The sequence below is a fragment of the Lemur catta genome, chromosome 8, assembly GCF_020740605.2.
Source record: "Lemur catta isolate mLemCat1 chromosome 8, mLemCat1.pri, whole genome shotgun sequence".
Taxonomy (NCBI): Eukaryota; Metazoa; Chordata; class Mammalia; order Primates; family Lemuridae; genus Lemur; species Lemur catta.
The window spans coordinates 6,794,973-6,817,576 of record NC_059135.1 but is presented as its reverse complement, the minus strand read 5'-3'; the positions used below and the strand labels follow the sequence as shown (position 1 = coordinate 6,817,576).

At 43.8% G+C, this 22,604-nt stretch overlaps 1 protein-coding gene across 4 annotated transcripts in view; it reads left to right on the top strand.

The window, feature by feature from the left end:
• Window positions 1-3,796: 3,796 nt before the first annotated feature.
• Window positions 3,797-22,604, top strand: part of EIF4E2 (eukaryotic translation initiation factor 4E family member 2) — a 30,596-nt gene continuing 11,788 nt past the window's right edge. For 2 of the 4 annotated variants that reach the window (XM_045559627.1, XM_045559626.1), the window contains exons 1-6: window positions 3,798-4,201; window positions 9,826-9,940; window positions 11,341-11,475; window positions 16,019-16,123; window positions 17,690-17,842; window positions 17,931-18,067. In XM_045559627.1, coding sequence (XP_045415583.1) covers window positions 4,182-4,201; window positions 9,826-9,940; window positions 11,341-11,475; window positions 16,019-16,123; window positions 17,690-17,842; window positions 17,931-18,067 — 665 coding nt within the window. In that variant the 5' untranslated portion in view covers window positions 3,798-4,181. Of the gene's footprint in view, window positions 4,202-9,825; window positions 9,941-11,340; window positions 11,476-16,018; window positions 16,124-17,689; window positions 17,843-17,930; window positions 18,068-19,812; window positions 20,079-20,669; window positions 21,183-22,604 lie in introns of those variants that run through there. The other 2 variants (XM_045559625.1, XM_045559624.1) reach the window with 2 other exon arrangements.

The following is a 22,604-nucleotide window of genomic DNA, read 5'->3' as shown; positions in this document are numbered from 1 at the left end:
CTAGAGTGGCTGGGGATCGGCTGTGGTCAGGGTACACTGTTAAGGTCACCACGTGGCACTGCCTAGCTCATCCTGACACTAACAACTCCCCGTTAGCGAACTCCCCTCCCTTCAGCAAAGCTTTATCAACTCCCATCATTTCAAAGCCCTAAGGACTCTGTTTTCTATGATGCCACTAACTGGACAAGGTCCTAACCCTTCAGGCTTGGGACTGGCTCCACTTTGAGAAGTTCTCCCTAAAGGAGGGCAGTCAGGAGAGGTGAGCAGCATAGCAGCCCACACCAGCCGGCATCCCCTCCCCTGCCTTCTGGGTGCTATCAGCACCCAGTATCCACCTGCACCAGTGGTTTTTCCACTCACATGCATTTTTTTTTTGCCATTGATTACAAAAGATTTGAGTTTTGTTATCTTTTTTCATTGTTAAGAGCTCCTCTCAGCATTATGGACAAACAGGAGTCACTACTCCCCCATGTTTCATATGGCAGAGTAAGAGGGACTGTGCTTAAACAAGGTTTGGAGTCCAGAATTCCCAACTCTGACCCAATCTCAGACACTCTAAGAAAGATTCTATGGCCTGAAAAATGGACCCTTCTTTCCAAAGGCCAGGGTATTTACACTGATCCCAAAGATGGTTAAGACAAAGACAAGCCAGGCAGGGTGGCTTGGCGTTAACAGGGAGACCTCGATTGGCCTCCCCTGGCCTCATCAGGAAATAAGACAAGCTGATGTCCTCCTAGGGAAGAGGCAAGGCCCTGCTCTGAGAGGACAGCTGGAGCCTGAGTTCTGCCGGTGACCAGGGGCAACCGTGGGCAAGTCACTTACGCTCCTTGAGCCTGTTTCCTCACCTGTAAATACGGGCACAAATACCAGTTGCTATCTGCCCTCACTGCAGGATCAAAGGTACAGATAACGGTGATTCAAAAATGTGAAAGTGCAACATAAGGGCCTGAAAATGGCACGCGTTGGGGGAGGGGACCCCAGAAATACAGGATTGGTGGCTTTGGGGCTCAATCACCAGCAGGTTCATTTTATTTACTCCAGTGTGTCTGTGTGTGTGCATATGCAGTGTGCAGTGTTTAAAGAAAGAGCAGCCAAGACCCTAGGGTCCTATGGGGGGAGGGGGTCTTGGATGCAGGAGTCAATCTGATGACAGTGGAACCATCTCAGGTTCCTGTAAGCCCCTTACTAGCTTTGTCACCTGGCACAAGTCTCTCAACCCCTCTGCAGAGGGCAGAGCATTAGCTCTGTAGCTCCTGGTGCACTCAAAGATTAACACTAGCTACCATTACTGTGAGTTACTGTGTCTGGAACCTGACACTGTTTCATGGAACCCACCCAGCAACCTGAAGAGGGAGGTTCAGGCAAACTTTGGAGATAATGCAGGGTCAGTTCCAGACCACCACAATAAAGCAGGTCACACGAATTTTTTTTATAAAAATTATGTTTACACCATCCTGTAGTCTAGTAAATGTGCAATAGCATTATGTCTGAAAAAACAAGGTACATACCTTAATGAAAAAATACTTTATTGCTAAAAAAAGTTAGTGATCATCTGAGCCTTCAGTGAGTCGTAATCTTTTTGCTGGTGGAGGATCTTGCCTCGATGTTGATGGCTGCTCACCGATCACGGTGGTGGTTGCTGAAGGTTGGGGTAGCTGTGGCAATTTCTTAAAACAAGACAACAACGAAGTCTGCTGCATTGACTGACTCTTCCTTTCACGAAATATTTCTCTGTAGCATGCAATGCTGTTTGATAGCATTTTACCCACAGCAGAACTTCTTTCAAAATTGGAGTCAATCCTCTCAAACCCTGCCGCTGCTTTATCAACTAAATTTATGTAATATTCTAATTCCTTTGTTGTCCTTTCAACAATGTTCACAGAATCTTCACCATGAGTAGATTCCATCTCAAGAAACCACTTTCTTTGCTCATCCATAAGAAGCAATTCCTCATGTGTTAAAGTTCTATCAGGAGATTGTAGCAATTCAGTCACATCTTCAGGCTCTACTTCTAATTCTCTTGCTATTTCCACCACATCTGCAGATACTTCCTCCACTGAAGTATTAAATTCCTCAAAGTCATCCACGAGGGTTGGAATCAACTTCTTCCAAACTCCAGTTAATGTTGACATTTTCACCTCCTCCCATGAATCACGAATATTCTTAATGGCATCTAGAATGGTGAATCCTTTCCAGAAAGTTTTCAATTTACTTTGCCCAGATCCATCCGAGGAATCATTATCTATGGCAGCTATAGCCTTATGAAATGTATTTCTTAAATAATAAGACTTGAAAGTTGAAATCACTCCTTGATCCATGGGCTGCAGAATGGATGTTGTGTTAGCAGGCATGAAAACAACATTAATCTCCTTGTACATCTCCATCAGAGCTATTGGGTGACTAGGAGCATTGTCAATGAGCAGTAATATTTTGAAAGGAATTTTTTTTTCTGAGCAGTAGGTCTCAACAGTGGGCTTAAAATATTCAGTGAACCATGCTGTAAATAGATGTGCTGTCATGCGGGCTTTGTTGTTCCATTTATAGAGCACAGGTAGAGTCGATTTAGCATAATTCTTAAGGGCTCTGGGATTTTCAGAATGGTAAATGAGCATTGGCTTCAACTTAAAGTCACCAGCTGCATTAGCGCCTAACAAGAGAGTCAGCCTGTCCTTTGAAGCTTTGAAGCCAGGCATTGACTTCCCCCCTCTAGCTATGAAAGTCTTAGATGGCATCTTCTTCCAATAGAAGGCTGTTTCGTCTACATTGAAAATCTGTTGTTTAGTGTAACCACCTTCATCAATTATCTTAGCCAGAGCCTCTGGATAACTTGCTGCAACTTCTACATCAGCACTTACAGCTTCACCTTGCACTTTTATGTTATGGAAACGGCTTCTTTCCTTAAACCTCATGAACCAACCTCTGCTCGCTTCGAACTTTTCTTCTGCAGCTTCCTCACCCCTCTCAGCCTTCATAGAATTGAAGAGAGTTAGGGCCTTGCTTTGGATTAGGCTTTGGCTTAACGTAATGTTATGGCTGGTTTGATCTTCTATCCAGACCACTAAAACTTTCTCCATATCAGCAATAAGGCTGTTTCGCTTTCTTATCATTCGTGTGTTCATTGGAGTAGCACTTTTAATTTCCTTCAAGAACTTTTCTTTTGCATTCACAACTTGACTAACTGTTTGGCGCAAGAGGCCTAGCTTTCGGCCTATCTCAGCTTTCGACATGCCTTCCTCACTGAGCTTAATCATTTCCAGCTTTTGACTTAAAGTGAGAGAGGTGCGACTCTTCCTTTCACTTGAACACTTAGAGGCCATTGTAGGATTATTAATTGGCCTAATATCAATATTGTTGTGTCTCAGAGAATACGGAGGCTCAGTAGAGGAAGAGGAATGGGGAATGGCCCTTTAGGGGAATGGTCAGAACACACACAACATTTATGGCTTAAGTTCACCACTGTCTTTTATGGGTGTAGTTTGGGCACCCCCAATTACAATAGTAACATCAAAGATTACTGATCACAGATCACCATAATAGATATAAAAATAATGGAAAAGTTTGAAATATTTCGAGAATTACCAAAATGTAACACAGACACACGTGTTACAAATGTTAACACAGTGGATACATGCTGTTGGAAAAATAGCGTCAATAGACTTGCTCCACTCACGGTTGCCACAAACCTTCAATTTGCAAAAAACGCGGTATCTGCGAAGCAATAAAATGACGTGTGCCAGTACTACAGTGTAGTAGCGTCACTGCCAGACAGGAAAGAGCCTGGAAGAGGTTGAGAGAGATACCGGAGGGTGCGGCCAGCACTGGAGGTGGAGTCGGGATTTTTACCAAGCTGCGAGTCCAGAGCCCGCGCTGTCAACGACGCGGTGCTGCCTTGTTTTCCGAGCCGCTGCGGGAGGGGACGAGACGCGCTCCCTTAAGCGGCCGGCGACCCACACAGACGACGAACCTGGACAGAGCCGAGGCCCGCAGCTACCTAGCCATTGCGACCAGGCCTCTGCGCAGCCGCCCTGGGCTGGCGCCCTGGGATTAGCTGCCCCCCACCGGGCATGCGCGCCGACGTTCCGCCGCGCCCCGCGCAACCGGAAGTGGCCGGGCCCAAGGCGGAGGGACCCCGTGGAGCGGAAGTCACTCCGTGAGGCTGTGGAGACAGCGGCAGCGAGAGGATGAACAACAAGTTCGACGCGTGAGTGGCGCGTGGCCGGCCCCCCGGGGCCCCTTCCACCGACCGTTTCCCCGCGCCGGCCCCCGGTGGGGCCAGGGCTGCGCGAACTGCGGTACCGGCCTCCCTCCTGGGCTCGAGGGGCGGCCGGACCTGGCCTGGGCCGCGGGGAGGAGGGGGCCGGCGAGCGATGGTTGCAGGGGGCCGGGAGACATCGGGGGGTCCAGACCCAGGGGAAGCGCGAGGTCCGGGCGAGGGGTGGCCGTGCCGCTTGGAAGGAGGAAATTTTAGGACGCCCCGCCCCTATGGGTGCGGGTTGCCGGCGACGTGGAGGGGTGGAGACCTCCGCGGTTTGGTTGTTCCTGCAGCCTTGCCGCCCTACCTCTGAATTCAACTCTCGTCACACATTTACTCGGTGACTTGGGCAAGTCACCTCTCCGCCTCAGAGCCTCAGTTTTCTCATCTGCATAGTGGGGACGGTAACAGCCTGTGTCTTAAGAGTTTTGAAGATGCAGTGAGGTAATGTGGCTGCTGCGCTCAGCACAGTGGAGGGCTCAGTTGCGGAATTCTCGTCATCTCTCTAAAACTCTTCCTGCTGTCCTTTTTCCTCCCCCTTCTGTTGCAGTCTTCCATCACACTTGCCCAGAGCTAGGTGTGCTTTGTCGTTGCTTCCTCCTGCACTCTAAAGTACCCGCTCTGATTCCTAGTTTCACCATCAAATAGTTTGGAGGTGCAGAAAGGAAATGTAAAAGTATCTTTGCTCCAAGGATTGTGTCTTGAGGTATATTATGTTCTTACCTCTTTTCTAGTGATCTAGTAAATGTCTTCTCATCTGAAAACCTGGCTTTCTAGTTTTAGACCCACCAGTTACCAGTTATTTCACAGCAGAAAAGTTACCCAGTCTCTGAGCCACTGTTGTCCAAACCACATTAGTGGATAGTACCCTGATGCTGCACCCGGGTGTGCTAAGGATCAAATCACACTCGGCAGTGCTTCAAGGTACTTGTGCAAATTGCTAAATAGTGAGATATAAATGTAAAGTAGCATTACCATTAGTTTAGGTTGTGACCTGGTGCTACTGATGGGAAATTGGGGTTTTTCCAGTACAGCCAGTGCTGGTGTGCAAATTCAGGGGATACTGGATTTGTAACACTCCAGGCAGCTCAGGAATGTTTTCTGGTTGCTGAAAGGTCTCTGCTTCTTCAGAAAAATCTTTGGCAGACCCCTTCTCCATCCTGCTGCTTAGTTGAGCCCATCTCTGTATGAGCCCCTTCTCCCACCTCCACCCTCACCTCCATCCCCGCCATAAACCCTGCAACACCTAACTCTAGATCTAAATCCTGCCTCAGTGGAGCTCTCTAGAACCCTTATCCCTTCCCCCACTAATTTGAGCAAATCAAATTTCACCCTAAGAAGATGTTTTATGGGTTATCTATCTCAGTCCTACCCAAATTATTTGGGGGTCTACAGTAAGAATGGTAATAATGGGCTTCCACAGGCATTTTGCTAGGTTCTTTTCATATGTATTTCTTCTGTTTCTAACAACCCTGTGAAGTGGGTCTTGTTACCTCCTTTTATAGATAATGATGAGGCTCTCCAAGGTTAAGTCACTTGTCCAAGAGAACAGGAAGAGTCATCCCAGGTTTGTGGTTTAACCTTGGTTCAAGCACCTCTTGACAAAAAAATAACCTGGGTGATTTTCTTTTTTTTAACTGTTTTCTATGATTCAGGAACCTGGGTCATTTTAATACTTCTATTTATTAACTAATTTTTGTTTGTTTTTTATTTTACATTTTTTTCATTGAGTTCCTGGCCAAAGGATAATTATTTTTAATTATTATATATACAGTAGTGTAATCTGGTTGGCTCAGATTAAAGAGGAGCTCTCACCTCCTTTACTGTGTGGATTCTGCTTCTCTAAATGAAACTGAAGATTGTAATTGCTTTTGGGGGGAGGGGGAGGCCCCCCATTGACATGTAAAACCCTAAGATGCTTTCACAAGAACTGCAGTCCCAACTGTAATAAACTTGGTTTTCAGATCTAGATGCCATACTTGATTTTGTCCTTGTTCTATATCATTTGCTTTTTATTCTATATCAGTCTTTTGGCCCATTCTTAACTATTGTCTGAACCACTTATTTGGCACTCATCACTTTGACTTTAGAGATCCATTCATTAAACTGGTTTGTTTTATACCATTGTCTGATGGTGGGGTATAAAGATGAATTGGACCAAGTTTCTACCCTTAAGGAATCGGTCTAGTTCAGAGAATGTGAGGAAATACCTGGGCAGAAGCTTGATAACTAAGGTACCACTCAGTCTGGATATCCTTAGAGATGCTAATTGCCTGAGTTTATGGAGCACGGATTTTTCAGTCTGAGTTGTATCTTGGCTCAAATCCAGCTTCAAGTTGGGAAGAGTAGCCCATGAAAAATAGGATATAAAAGATTTGCCTTAAATGTAGGCTCAGAGGGCAGGGTGTTTGGTTATCTCCACCCTCGAGAAATGAAAGCAGTAGATGAAGGTCCATTAAGGTTTCCATTTACTGTCTTAGAAGGGAGTGGAAAGTGGTCCAGGGGTCACAGTAACATTGTTTCTTCTCTCACATAATTATTTTTCTTATTCTTTCTCTGTTTCCTAGTAGTGATCAGCAGCAAAGCCACTGAATGGAAGGGAACGTAAATATTACTTTTCTTGGGGCTAGCAAAAATGGGAGATGCTGCTGTGACTGTGCCCCTTTTCAGCCAAGATCTAGTGCCAGGGGATCCCAAAGGCTGTTGTGGGGGATGGAAGCCAAGAAGAATAAAGTAGTTGCATATCAGGGATGTGCCCTACAGAAGAGAGTTAGGAGCTGTCTTGGGGCTAAGCAGAAGAACCTGTGAGATGTGCTTGATCGGGAGACCAAAAAAACTGGCTGTGATAGTATAGCTGGAACAAATGCGTACATTTATATGGGAAAATTCAAAAGAGGGGAGCTTGACTCAGTCTGGGTTGGGAGAGATTAGGAAATGTTTTCAAGAGAAAGTGACCCTCAATCTGAGTCCTGAAGGATAAATTAACTAGGCAAAGAGTGGTTTCTTGAAGAGAGATCATATCATGAGCATAACAGAAGGGAGAAATGGGGGAACTGCAATTAGGTTGATACAGCTGGAGTGAAAGGGGTTTGTTGAAACCAGGCAGGAGATGATGTTGGCACATGAGGGCAGAGCAGGGGCCCTTGCACCAGGCTGAGCCATGTGTATGTATGTATTTAATCTCTTTAATTAGATCCTTGAAGACAGGCACTGGTACTATGGTAGCTGATACACACAGTAGATGCTTGGTAAACGTTGGTAATTTTTAATCCATGGGACTTGTATGCTAGACAGGCTCATTTTGAAAAGAGAGCCAAGCCAACTCAAGTTTAATAAAGGGGGAGGCTTTTTTCCTGCTGTGACAAGGAATCCGTTTGTCATCTGTGTCGTAAGGGGTTGGGGGAGTATCCTAAGCATAGATAATGGTCTCCCAGAAGTCCAGGGAGGCTGAACTAAGCCAGAGAGATGGTAGCAGAGAGATGGTAGTATCAAAATCAAACTCTTCTCTCCACCTTCTCTGCTTATCTGCTCTCTTTCCCTTTACTGGCCTTCTCTGCTTTTGCTCATTGTCTTTATTCCCTCATGGCTTTTCTTGCATAGGGCCCATATGGCCGCCCCAGCTCCTGAGCCTGTTATCTTTCATTTCTTGGATGAAATGCTCAGGGAAGAATCTGCTCATATTTTTGAGCAACACCTCCCTGAGACATAGGTTTTTGGCCCATGCTATACTGCCCTTTGGTCAGGTGTTCTTCCTAGTTGTGTCTTGACAGGGTAGGGATAGGAAGGTTCATGGCACAGGGTGTGACCACTTGATTATATATCCTACAGCTAGGGCTGTGAAATAGGTAGAGCAGGTGACCCAACATAAGACTAGCTCATCCACTCTAATATTTTTTGGGTGCTTATTATATGCTAGGCACTGGGGGTACCTGTCTCCAAGGATCTGATTAGTGGGCAAAAAGCAAACTACAAATACAAAATACTCTACAACAGGTTTCTATATCTGTGTAGGATAATATGTGAACTATAATTGGAGCATTTCTAGTATCATTCTTGAGAATTGCCTAACTTCATTTGACTATACATATTGTTATTGGGACCAGAAAGATGATTTTGGAGAATATGATGAGTTAATGGTCCAGCTCTAGAATAAATGGCATTTTTATTATTTTTGTGGACTCACTTTCCATTTATCTCTTTGTCTGCATCCAGTGAATTTTAGGTGTACCTGAAAGCCTTAGGGGTAGTTTCACTGCTCCTGAGAGGGTGGTCCGTAAAGTACATTTGACTCTGTTTATGAAGCAAGAACACGTTCATTCCTTCTTTCAGTCACTTATTTTTCCTTTTCATTTAACATTTATTCAGCATCTTTTTTTTCCCCCCCAATATATTTTTTTTTTTTTGGAGACAAGAGTCTCGCTCTGTTGCCCAGGCTAAAGTGCCGTGGTGTCAGCCTAGCTCACAGCAACCTCAAACTCCTGGGCTCAAGTACTCTTTGTGCCTCAGCCTCCCGAGTAGCTGGGACTACAGGCATGCACCACCGTGCCTGGCTAATTTTTTCTATATATTTTTAGTTGTCCAGCTAATTTATTTTCTATTTTTTTTAGTAGAGACAGGGTCTCGCTCTTGCTCAGGCTGGTCTCCAACTCCTGAGCTCAAATGATCCTCCCGCTTCGGCTTCCCGTAGTGCTAGGATTACAGGCGTGAGCCACCGCACCCGGCCTATTCAGCATCTTCTTGTCCTGGGTGCGGGAGACCAAGATGAATCAACATTGGGAACTCTCCATCTAGTAGGAAAAACAGACATGGAGGAATGGCACCTTGGGCTGTGGGGGTAGTGTTTGCAAATGGCACTGTTGTGGGAACAGAGGTTGCTGAAGGAGGGAAGGAGGATGCCGGCTGGCAGGAGTCAGATTCTAAGGGATCTTATGTTTTATTGTCCCTTATCTTAGAGGATGAGCATCAAAGGTGAGAGACGTTGAAAGTTTTAAGCATGGAAGTTAAATGATCAGATTTGCATTTAGAAGGATAATGCTGGTGGAAGGATGGTTAGAGGGTAAGAGATTTGTGTCAGGGAGACCATTTAGGAATTTGTTGTAATGATTGAAATATCAGGAGAAGAGAGCCTGAACTAAAGCAGTGACAGTGGGGATGGATAGGAGAGATGGTAAGAAGGAAAAGTAGCAGTATAGATAAGTTTTTAACCTTCATTTGAAATGCCAAAGCAGTTATTTAAACCAGAAACTCTTCATTATTGACTGTATTTTTGGCAAAGAAAAATCCCTTAAACTGTTTACCTTAAACAATCCCTTTAACTGCATTTTTGTGTGGCTTATTAGAAAACTAACAGTGCTTCCTAGAGTTTACAAGTTAGCTGATGAGTGTTTCATTTTTGTTTAATTCTCCTAATTTGCCTGCCTTCATTCCTTTGCCCGTCTCTCATCTCACATGCATCCCATGGCCTGTATTTTGAGAGATTTTGGGTTGGCTACATTGGTAGTTTGTGGTGGTTTTGTTAGGTAAGTAAGAATCAGCTTAGTCATGGAATGGTATTGTTTTGTCTTCCCATTTAGCTTAAAAGATGATGACAGTGGGGACCATGATCAGAATGAAGAAAACAGCACACAGAAAGATGGTGAGAAGGAAAAAACGGAACGAGACAAGAATCAGAACAGCAGCAAAAGGAAGGTGAGTTTTGCACTACACAGATGTAGTTGCTTTTGGATTTGAGACTTCATTATCTTGTGGAATCTGGAAAATACCAAATTAACTTGCTGGTATCCTGTTTTGGAATATCTGAATTTGTTCTCAAAAAAAGATTTTGGAATCACTGCGCTTCATTTTGGGACTTAGAACTTTTCTCTTGCCACAAGATCTTTTTTTTTTTTTTTTTTTTTTTTGAGACAGAGTCTCTCTCTTTTGCCCTGACTAGAGTGCCGTGGCATCAGCCTAGCTCACAGCAACCTCAAACTCCTGGGCTTAAGCAATCCTCCTGCCTCAGCCTCCCGAGTAGCTGGGATGACAGGCATGCACCACCATGCCTGGCTAATTTTTTCTATATATTTTTAGTTGTCCAGATAATTTCTTTCTATTTTTTAGTAGAGATGGGATCTTGCTCTTGCTCAGGCTCATCTGGAACTCCTGACCTCGAGCGATCTTCCTGCCTCGGCCTCCCAGAGTGCTAGGATTACAGGCGTGAGCCACCGCGCCCGGCCTTGCCACAAAATCTTGAGGTGCTGCCTTGCTTGCAGCATTCTCCTAGTTTGAGATGGGGGAGATTAACGCTGGAGTTTAATAAGGCTGTTAGCTGCTTCATAAGTTGCTGTGGAGTATTTCAAATCCTACAAATTTTAGATTCTTCAGTCAGTAATAGTCTAAGTTGAAAGGGACATGGAAAAGAGAAAATTTAGAGAATGAGGGAAAGATCAGTTTTTTCCTTGAAATGTCAAAGAATCATTAATTCATTTATTCCCCAATATTGAATACTCTCCAAGTGTAAGCATTTTATGCTAGGTGCTAAGAAGACACAAAGGGGAATGAAACTGTGGATCAAGGCGCTTACATTTAATAGTAGTAATAATAATAATAGCTGACATTTACTGAGCACTTGCTCTGTGCTAGGCACTGTGCTAAGCACTTAATATCCACTAACTCATTTGATCCTCTCAACAGCCCTGTGAGGTGGTTATTATTATTATTATTATTATTATTTTCCCCATTTTGCAGGTAAGAAGCTGAGGCACAAACAGGTTAAACAACTTGCCAGTAACTGATAAGAGTGTTGTAGAAGAGGCAGTAGTTGGACTGGGCATATGCTAAGATAAGATGCAAACATAAATACCTATTACTATATGAGGGAGAAAGTTATAAAAGCCGTAAGAACACAGAGAAAGTCTTATGGGAATTTAGAATCAGTTAACTGTTAAGGAAATACACTGTGTAAGCAGAATCTTGGGCACATTGCAGGTAATTAAGGTTGTATCCTTTTTTCATTGTGGAGGTGGTAAGGACTGACACTGTAAAACGTTCTCTCAGTCTCAGAGCATGTGATGAATGCCCAGGATTAACACACATTCTTTACTTCCCAGGCTGTTGTCCCTGGACCAGCAGAACATCCCCTTCAGTACAACTACACTTTCTGGTACTCCAGGAGAACCCCCGGCCGTCCTACCAGCTCGCAGAGCTATGAACAGAATATCAAACAGATTGGCACCTTTGCCTCTGTGAGTACTTAGTGGTTTAATGGAGTGTGCCTTGATAGTACATTTGTGGTTGTATTTGTATCATAATGTTTATTTGCCCTCTTGGTGTAATCTATTTAAGATTATGGTTTCCTTAATTGACTGACCTGAGTCCTGAGATCAGATTTGTTCATTCTTATGTTTCTCACTAGACATTGATAGTTAACATGTAAGTATGAAGTATGAGGATTGTGGAATTGATCTGAAGGGCATGATATAAAAGTACAGGTTTGATTTTCTTATTTAAGTAGATATTTATGAAGTCCTTACTATGTTCAGAGTGTTAAGGAGGATACAAAATTTTATAGTACATCATGTCTCTCCTCATGAAGTTTGACAGTAAAGTTGAAAGTAAAGTTTGAAAGTTTCTTTTATATTTAAGAACCTTCCATCAGGGTTTTGGCTCTATTAGTGATTATACATGAAATAGCATATTTTTCCTGTGTCCAAGGCCGAGGCAAGAGGATCACTTGAGCCCAGGAGTTTGAGCTCAGCCTGAGCAACATAGTGAGACCCCATCTCTGCAAAAATTAGAGAAATTAGCCAGGCCTGGTGGTGCGTGCCTGTAGTCCCAGCTACTGGGGAGACTGAGGCAGGAGGATTGCTTAAGCACAGGAGTTTGAGGGTTGCAGTGAGCTATGATGCCACCACTGCTTTCTAGCCTGGGCAACAAAGCAAGACCCTATCTCAAAAAAACAAAGTGCAGAGACTAGAAAAGAATACTATAATAATAAACATTATAATAAATTAATAAAGAGTAAGGACACAATAATAGATACTTTATTTGTGTAATTTCCCTCAATCGTTATGATAGCCCTGTGAGGTTGGTGATATTATCCATATTTTACTAATGAGTAAAATGGGACTTGGGTTAAGTATCTGATGTGAACTCTCAAGTCATTCACAGTTCACTTGATTGAGTGAGGGAGCCAGTGTTGAAACTCAGGTTGGGTGGGCTGTGAAAGTCAGTTCCAAGTCCGTACAGTACATGAAATGCACGCCCAGAGGCCCCAACTTTTTAAATGTTGCTTAGTAGGCAAACTATATTTTTTCATTTGTTATTAATCAGATACACATATTTAACTGGTAATCAGATTAGTTGGTTAATGTGAGATCAACATTACTATGCTGAGTTGATATAATTTCTTTCCAAAGCAAAGATTTTGTTTAGTTGGCCTATGCTGCTTTTAGCACTGGTAAGGTTAGGCTTTTTTGAAATATTACAAATAGCTTGTGTATTGGTTCATATTTGGCTCAAGAAATGTTAAATGAATTCAAGGCCCTCAGAGACGTCTAAAAGGAATTAAGGCACAGAGCCTGTTCTTAGGGAAATAAGACATGCCCAGGAATTTCTAATACAGGTTAGACAGTGAATGGTGCTGTGGGAAAGGCATGGCTAGGGCACTCTTGGAGTTCGGAGGAAAGAGAAATTGATTCCAACTTGAGGAGAGCTGCCTTAGAAGAGATGGGTTTAAGATTGAATTTAAAGAATTTGAATAGATGATTAGAAAGAAATTCTTGGGAGAAAGAACAATAGAATTAAACTTTTGAAATATCTGTGCATTTGTAACATTCCTCAATTCATCCCAGAAGTTTTGACTGCTTGCTATGTGGGAATGCTAGACATTCAAGATAAAATGGCAGTCATCATGTTATGAACAACTGGTTAAACACTGAGAGGACCAGACAAGGAACTAGACTAGGGAGTTTGTTTTTTTTATTTGTTTATTTTTTTCTTTTATCTACACTTCCATGTTCATTGATAAAAGGAATATCATTAAGGATTCTGTTAATGGCTGGGTGTGGTGGCTCACACCTGTAATGCCAGCACTTTGGGAGGCCGAGGCAAAAGGATGGCTTGAGGCCAGTTCTAGACCAACCCGGGCAACATAGTGAGACCATGTCTCTGCAAAAGAAAATTAAAAATTAGGTGGGTGTGGTGGCACATGCCTGTAGTTCCAGCTACTTGGGAGGCTGAGCCAGGAGGGTCACTTGAGCCCCCAGGTGTTTAAGGCTGCAGTGAACTTAAATCATGCCGCTGCACTCTGGTCTAGGTGACAGAGTGAGACCCTGTCTCTTAAAAGAAATTTTTTTAATTAAAAAAAGGATTCTGGCCGGGCGCGGTGGCTCATGCCTGTAATCCTAGCACTCTGGGAGGCTGAGGCGAGTGGATCACTCAAGGTCAGGAGTTCGAGACCAGCCTGAGCAAGAGCGAGACCCCGTCTCTACTAAAAATAGAAAGAAATTATCTGGCCAACTAAAATATATATAGAAAAAATTAGCCGGGCATGGTGGTGCATGCCTGTAGTCCTAGCTACCTGGGAGGCTGAGGCAGTAGGATCGCTTAAGCCCAGGAGTTTAAGGTTGCTGTGAGCTAGGCTGATGCGACAGCACTCACTCTAGCCAGGGCAACAAAGCCAGACTCTGTCTCAAAAAAAAAAAAAAAAAAAAAAGGAATCTGTTAAATTTTTTTGGAGTAATCATGAATTACGTAATTAGCAAAGTCAGCATTTTTCTTTTCCTGTTATAACAAAGCATATATGAATTTACTCAACTTGTGCAAGGAGGGTTTTTGTTTTGTTTTCTTTTGGCATATATGTTGAGTGGTTTATCATGAGCACCATCTTGGGTTAAGCCTTCTTCAGTACTCATTGGACGTGTCACAGAGTGTTTAAAGTCTGCTATCATGTAATTCAAGGCATTAGGAAATGGCTCATAATTTTAAATTCCTCACAGAGAAATAATTACACTGTGAATCCTTTTATCAAATTCAAAGCCGTATTTCCCAGTGGTTCTTAATCCTAATCTTAACAACATTTAAAAGTTGTTAAAATCAAGGTGACTAAGGAGGCAGTATCTTGAAATAGAAAGAATACTGGTCTTGGGCATCACAGGCTAATCTATTCTGGTGCTTGACTCTCTCAGCTGGAACAAGCCCTGAAACCATTTTCTCAACTGTAAGATGAAGAATGTAGTTGAGATGATTTCTGAGGTCCATTCTGCACCTCATATTCTGAGTTCGAGCATTTATTTTTTGGTTTCAGTTAGAACTTTCAAAAGCCACCTTTCAAAGTTCAGTGAGATTTCTCAAGCTGCTTAATTTCATCTCTCTTATGGTTTGGATATAAGACTGTGTAGTTTGGCTGTAAGATCGGAGGAAACCAAACTGTTAAAGCGATTGTTTACTGGGGAAGTGGGGATGGTTGGTGTGCTTTCTCTCCATCACACCCCTCCAGTTCCTCATTCACAGTGAGCCACTGGTGCTAGTGGGTGTACTTTGTTTCTTCCAACTGTGTTAGGGTAGAGAAAGGTTTAGATTATTGCTTGTTGTGTTCATATGACGACTTAATGTCCCAAATCACTGTGCAGTTAAGCTTCACAGCTGCTGAGGTGAGGCACTGTGTTAAAGGCCTACAGATGGCATTAGTTCCTGGCTTCTTTCTAGCACAAAAGATACATCTCAGGCTCCTGTTCCAGAGAGGAACTGAAGGACAGCTGTTTCATGCAGTGTGAGGTAGATTTCTCCTCAGTTGCTACCCAAATCTGGAAATATGACCTGAAACTGTCTGCTCAGCCCGTTTTCAGCTACACAGTTATGGTATCTTGCTGTGTGTTGATTGAGAGCCTCCTCACCAGTGTGTTGGCAAATACCAGCTGTTCCTCTACAGACTCTTCTGTTTCCTCTTTTCTCCTAAAGTGTGCCTCTTTGCTGGCTAGTACTTAGTAGGTGTTCTCTGTGAATAGGGAAATAATATCTCCCATTAAGACATTAACAAGAGAAACAGGACTCCTATGATGAATGTAAATAAGCATACATTTGATAGAAAAATACGTCTAGTTTTCTAACAGGATTATTAAGGAGGGACAAGGAGAAACATAATTTTTCTAGCTAAGAAGAAAGATTTAAACCTTAGCCACGAGAAACTAAGTCCTTTCTGATTTTGGACTGTCCTGGTCTTAAGCAGCAGCACCATGATATAGAGTAGTACATGTGGTTGATTCTATCACTTCTGCTCAATAACTACACATTTAAAATGTATTTCATTCTAGCTAATGCCATATTTTATTTTCCGGTTAAACAATCTTTGATAAGGAAGTGATTTGGTTCTAAAAAAATATGCATTCAGGCTGAGGCTGTGTGGAACTTAATATGCCTCAAGACTAAAAGGTTTACATTGTACAAGAAACTGGTCCTCTTACTGCATGTGATGATTATCCTGCAGCTTCAGTGGGAGAGTACATATTAACATGGCTTTACCAATTAAAGCTCCTAGCTGAGGCAAGCATTTCTCACCCAAAGAGTTTATTCTTGTATTGTCAATGTCACATTTTTCTTTTATCAAACTATGATATGCTTTTCCTCTAACATGTCCTCCTTTCCACACAATGCCACAAATGAAAATGTGTTCCCCCAAAAAGGATAGCCTGTAGCAGTGCCCTCCATGCTTATGTTCTTAAATCTTATATATTTAGATACATTCAAAGCAAAAGACATCTTTTATACCCTGGGGCCTTCTCTCTGCAGGTGGAGCAGTTCTGGAGGTTTTATAGCCATATGGTACGTCCCGGGGACCTGACAGGCCACAGTGACTTCCATCTCTTCAAAGAAGGAATTAAACCCATGTGGGAGGTGAGGACTGAGGGCCTCTGACTGCTTTTTCAAGCAAGTTTGTTTTGTTTTTAGCCCTGCCAATGTTAAAAGTATTTTTAAAGTCTTCTCTTGGCTGGTTGTGGTGGTTCATGCCTATAATCCTAGCACTCTGGGAAGCCGAGATAGGAGGATTGCTTGAGGTCAGGAGTTTGAAACCAGCCTGAGCAAGAGTGAGACCTCATCTCTACAAAAATTAAAAATTAGCTGGATGTGGTGGCAGCTCCTCTAGTCCCAGCTACTCGGGATGCTGAAGCAGGAGGATCACTTGAGCCCAGGAGTTTGAGGTTGCAGTGAGCTGTGATGACTTCACTGCATTCCGGCCCTCAAGCGATCCTCCCACCTTGGCTTTCCAGAGTGCTGGGATTACAGGTGTGAGCCACCGTACCCAGCCAAGAGAAGACAGTCTCACTATCTCAAAAGAATAAATAAAATCTCTCAAAACTGCATCATTATTTGGTATATCCTTGGAACCTAGACCTCTGTGTAAAGGCACTGATGCCACTGCTTGTCTATGTGGGTTGGTGCTGGGTGGTTTTTTAAAGATTATTTTATGACTAAAATGGTGTTATAACATTAAAAGATTTTTTTTTAGTACCCTATTCCCATGGAACCCGTGGGTGTGGGGGTGTGAATGATGTTTTTACATAGTATACATATGATTAAAGTGGGTAAGAAAATAATCTTGCTAAGTTCTGTGATCTCTTTGCAGAGGCATTGGTTGGCTGCACCCTGGTATAGTGCATCTTCTGATGCCAGGGCATTTTTCTAGAAGACAAATGTGGCCACATCCACCTTCTCATCCTCGCCACGCCCATCTTTCATAGCTCTCCATTGATCACATGATCTTGCACCTAATTTACCTTTCAAGCCTCATCTCCCGTCATCTCTAAATCTTCCCTTCCCTGCAGCCAGCCCCTCCTGTTTACAGCTCCCTGACTCACACTCAGTTTGTGCAAAGGCATGTCCTTCCCAGTGTGCCCCCTCTCGCTTCCTGCCCAACTCTTGTTTCCCTCAGGACCTAGCTTAAATGTTTCCTCTTCTTGAGTGTTTCCGACTGTCTTGTTCTTCTGTAACATATTGTGCATCTCTCTGTTACCTCTGCACTTGTAATTATAGCAGCATTACTGTAATTTTCTTGTCTGTCTCCTCTACTAGGCTAGATATAGGTAGAGATTGGGGCTTCGTGTCTTTGTACTTGGTATGTAGTGACACTCTGAAAACATTTAGCAAGTGAAGTGATGAATAATCTGTGCTTGAAATGTGACATCATTTCATTTTGATTCCTAAAATCCAGTAAAGACTATTTTTAAAAGGTCTGTTTAGCCATTTTATTATTAATAAATGGCTTATGCCAAGGATCCCAGCCTTGTTTTTCTTTTGTTTTTCCCTTTCTTCTCTTCCTAGTGCTACTGCCATTTTTTTGTACAGAGTGGAATAATTGTAAAATGACAAGACTTCTTCATACGCCAAGGATTTTTGTCTATTTACTGCCTTAATGCAAAAGAAGAAGAACAAAGCTAATGTCAACACTTTGTCTTTTTACAGGATGACGCAAATAAAAATGGTGGCAAGTGGATTATTCGGCTGCGGAAGGGCTTGGCCTCCCGTTGTTGGGAGAATCTCATCCTGGCCATGTTGGGGGAACAGTTCATGGTTGGAGAGGAGATCTGTGGGGCTGTGGTCTCTGTCCGCTTTCAGGTAAGCCACCAGTCTGGTTTCTGGTGTTGCCTTTGCTCCCCTTACCGCCTCTGGTTTGCTTTTATGATTCCGTCTGTTCCTCCGGTAGGAGGACATTATTTCAATATGGAATAAGACTGCCAGCGACCAAGCAACCACAGCCCGAATCCGGGATACACTTCGGCGAGTGCTTAACCTACCTCCCAACACCATTATGGAATACAAAACTCACACCGACAGCATCAAGTACGTGTTGGGGGGTATTGGGGGGACATGGCCCTAAGTTTAGCAGAAGGAGATCCATAGATGGCCCCAGAGAAATATGGTCGCACAAGAGACTAACTTCTGGAGAAGGGACAGAGCAGGCTTTCCCTCCAGGGCTTCTGGCCACTTGCTGCAGTTCTTTGTCGTGAGGCTCCCTGCCCACCACACTGCCAGGTGCTCTGTAGCAGAGAGCCCTTCTGCAGAAACCCGGTTGCACTGCCTGGGCTTGCTTAATTTCTACAGTCTGTCTTGTCTTCCATATGCTGACCACTATCTTAAAATGAAAGACAAAGCACTTTTCTTTTTCTTGCTGCTTTTTAAAGATAATTTCACTGAACAATGAAGTCCTCTTCCCTGCCCACCCCTCACCCTACTTTTGCATGTCTTTTTAACCTGTTAGCTTCAGTCTGTTTTCTTTGTCCTGGGAAGTTGACTACTTATCAGGAATGACTCTATTTCCTTGTGTGTAGAGCCGAAATCATAGAGGAAGCAGGATAGTGTGTGTGAGAGAGTAGAAGGGAAGGGAAGCATGAAGGCTGCAGGGAAAATAAGTTTTGCGATCTCCTGAGGACTCAGGAAAATGGAGCTCTCTGTCCACAGTGAGAATCACTGGTTAGGCTTGCTCCTTCAGTGACTGCGTGTCAGAAATAAGCTCAGGTTATTATGAGAAAATTGTGAGGATTAGCTGTCAGATTGTCTCAAAACCGGAGGGAGAGCTAGCCAACTAGGAGTCAGGACTTAGGTTTAGTTCTCTCCTATGGCCTCGTATCAGTGTGTGCCTCTGGAAAGTCTCTTTGCAACTCTGCTGTAGTTTTCCCACCTGTAAAATGGGGGACAGTAATGCTTTATTTAACAAGGCTGTTGTGAGGCTGATTTAATCTTTGTAACTGAGAGTCCTCAGATGGAGAATGCTCTTACAGGGCCAAGTATTATTATTGCTGTTGTCATCATCACTAGTAATGTCATCATCGTGTTATTCTTAGTAAAGACTAGTAGTGAGCCCAGTGATTGTGTTTAGCAGGCAGGCCATTTGGGAATCTCTTTCCCTTGCATTCACAGATAATGTTGTGGGTGGAGTGGGCTTAAACCAGCCTAAGTGCCATTTTTTAACTGGGAACACTGCCATGGGAGTTGGTCCATAGTCACATGGCTGGATGTGACTCATCATAGCCACCAACAGTTACTAGCCAGCTGTTGCCCTCGTTGCTTGCCTTGGCAGTCCTGTGTTAGCATTGTTTTTCTCTAGGCAAGTTTTTCTTATTCTCTGTTCTGGGATAGAAGTAGTTTCTGCCCTCTAACATTCAGTCCAGGCTGGAGAGATCTACACCTTATTGTAGGGTTCTTGTTTTCAAGGTTCCCAAATACCCCCCTCCGCACCCACCCTGAAAGTAAACTTTTCACTTGGATAGGAAAGGGAAAGAGGTATTTTTCATCAACTCTCCCCTCTCTGCTCTTCTCTATTTCTAATACCCTGAGGCAGTTCTTTTTGCCTTTTGTAGAAATGTGTACAAGTCCTTACAGAGTCTAGGAGAGCCCATGGACTTTTTGCCTTAGACTGCTAGAAAGACTGGCCTGCTGCTCACTCCTTTACCCAGAGGTCTGGCTCTGGTACTCCAGCCCTGCAGCTGTAGGGACCAGAAAACCTTCCTTGAGACCCAGATGCTACTTTCTCTTGCGTCCCCCTCTCATTCCTCTCCCAATGAGCCAACCTTTTGCACTTCTACTAGAATGCCAGGCAGGCTGGGCCCCCAAAGGCTCCTTTTTCAAAACCTCTGGAAGCCGCGGTTGAATGTGCCATGACCCTCTCCCTCTCTGGATGGCACCATCATTGAAGCTGGCGTCATCGGAGTCTCTTGTTCTGTTGGCGTGCTACCTGGAAGATCCTTCTGTCCTGGACAAGAGGAATTGGAAGAGCATTTTATGTTTTAAGAACAGGCTGACACACAGCAGCTACAACAACAGCTGAGATCACTTAATAAATGGTGCTAAACTAGCTTGTCTCATGCTCTTGCTCTTTATGGTGCATCAAAGATGTGGCCTTTCGGATTGTCACCATATTAAGGGATGCACAGGCTTCTCCATGGAGGGCCATCCGGGGAATGCAGCCTCATTTCCATAAGCCATTGTGTAGTGTCATGTGGCATTTTGTTCCAGGACTGCTGAGGTCTGATATAATGAGGTGACATCTAGCTCTCAAAATAAGACCCCGTTTTCTGGTACTTGAATTTTAGTTTCCATCTCATCACAGTGATGACCAGAACAGAGTGATTTCTGATTTAGAATTCAGCTTGAAAGTCTGTTAAGGTTGGAAAGGGGGATCCTTGGCCTTTGCTTTGCTGCCTTCCACTTGCCTTTACTTCAAAGAAATCTCTTGCTTGGAGGTAAATCTCTGCTTCTCTCTGTGCGTGGCTGTATGTATATAGCTTCCTTGCTTTGTGCTAACGGGATTTTCTCTCTGGTGCCCAAGCCACAAGCTCTTTGCCAGCCTTCTCCCTTCTGCTTTCCCTTTAGAGCCAGATCATCTTCTTTCTGAACTAGCCCTGCTTGCAAGATCTCAAAGTTATAGCCCTTCCCTTTCTCCCAGGCCCAGCGTTACTGTGCATCAGGATCTGGGGTGGACAAACATCTTCATCCTGTGTGAGTGTGCTCCTTAGGACATCTGACCATAGCACATGCCAGCCCCTCATGTGCTTCGTGGCTTTGGCTTGTATGTGCTGCAGCTTGCCCTTCAGGCCCCTAACCTGCATGTAGAGTTTCAGCAAGCCTCATGCTACTTTAGGTTTTTTGGGGAGCTACCACTAAAACCGAAAATAAACAATCATTTTTGCAAACACTGGGTCTGGCTGCCTGAGAGGATCTGTGAAGGTGGCTGTGGAGTTTTCCAGAGTAGCTGTTCCACTTTGGCAGTGACACCGTATGCTTATACTATCCTGACTTACCCCTAACCTCCACGTGGCCCAGGATCCCACAGAACACACATTGGGACTAGCACTGTGGGCTCAGTGTTCTAGGGGTGTTTGTGTCATTGCTTTTTTGTTTATTGCATATCCAAAGTTAGTTGAACTACCTAGAAAATGGGAGATTTGCTGGCATATGGAAAGGCCCATTCTCTATGTTTTTAGCCCTTGTCAAAGAATTGCCTTCTCTGGCCCTATTGCTGTTACCTTCAACTACAGGGTGTCCCAGAAGTCAGCATACATAGGGAAAATGGGAAATTGTAGCTAAATGTACCTTTATTTATAAAATATTTATTACAAAATTTTACAAAATTTTTCCTTTGTCTGGAGACTTTTGGGACACCCTGTATTATGTTATATGCATTGACCTTAATTTCAGCTGTATTGTAACTGTTCCAGGGGGTGAGCTTGATGTTACCTCCCAGAGTAAAAGTCAATCAGAAAGCACCAAACTGACCTTGAGACTGCTTGATTCTTGTCACATGTGGAAAAAGTCAGAACTAGTTCTGCTTTGTTCTGTTCCTAGTGGTTCTTCCACAGATATGGCTTTGTTTGAGCCAAGGAACTGCTGGGACTTGAGATTGCAAGGAAATGAAGGAAGAGTGAGCCAACAATTATTCTCCCCTAATTACTCCAGAGATTAGGGGTGCTGGAAATGGTGAGGGGAGTTTTTTTGAGGAGTGACTTAGATTTTTCAGTCAGGTGTTCCTGATTCCAGCTTGCTATGTTTTGGTCCAATTTCCAATGTCCTACAACTGTTTGGTTTTTCCAGCCTTCCCCTACTCACACAGCTTGTGGCCTTTTCCCACCGCAGCCCTAGGTGACCTTAGAGGCATTGACTGCCACACAGAATGGGTAATAAGCATCTTTGCCGTAGAGGGCTGCTGCCCATATGTTTACTGCCAGCTCACCCCTAAGAAATAGAAAACTTGTTAAACTGAGCTTTTGCACTGATCATGACTTCTTTTAATAAGACTAATTCATAGTTGTGTTTTCATAGGTTTGAGTCCTTGCTAGCATCAAATAACTCACCATATCCCCTGCTTTCAGGAGAAATCTCATAATACAGCCAGAATCCTGGGGCCACCAGGATAAAACTATGCCCAGAGCCCTATGGAACAGCCGTGCCTTCTGTGCAGAAGCTCCTCTTTAGAATAGTCCCATTGCTTCCCTTTGTGCCTCTGGCCTGGAGTGGGAAAGGGGAGGACAGGGCCAGCTTCCACAGTGGGCCACAATGCAGGGGAACGTAGGCCAGATTTCTCTGCAGAGACTTCAGGGTAGGGGATCTCTCTTTATTCCTTCATCCCTGGAGGGACAGGTAATCACTGGGACTTTGCTTTACCACAGCTAGCTATTATATTTCAACTGGAACTTTACCATACAGGCAAGGACCAATCCATCCCTTCTCCTGTCATGACTAAGTCATAGCCCAGTGGTGCTGGGTCACGCCAGCATGATTGCTAGGCTGGCTTTGTGTCTGTGAAATGTGCCACCATACTGATAGTCGCAGAGGAAGGCCCAGAGTAGCAGGAGGCTGAGCTCTCCAATGAGTATTGAGGGCT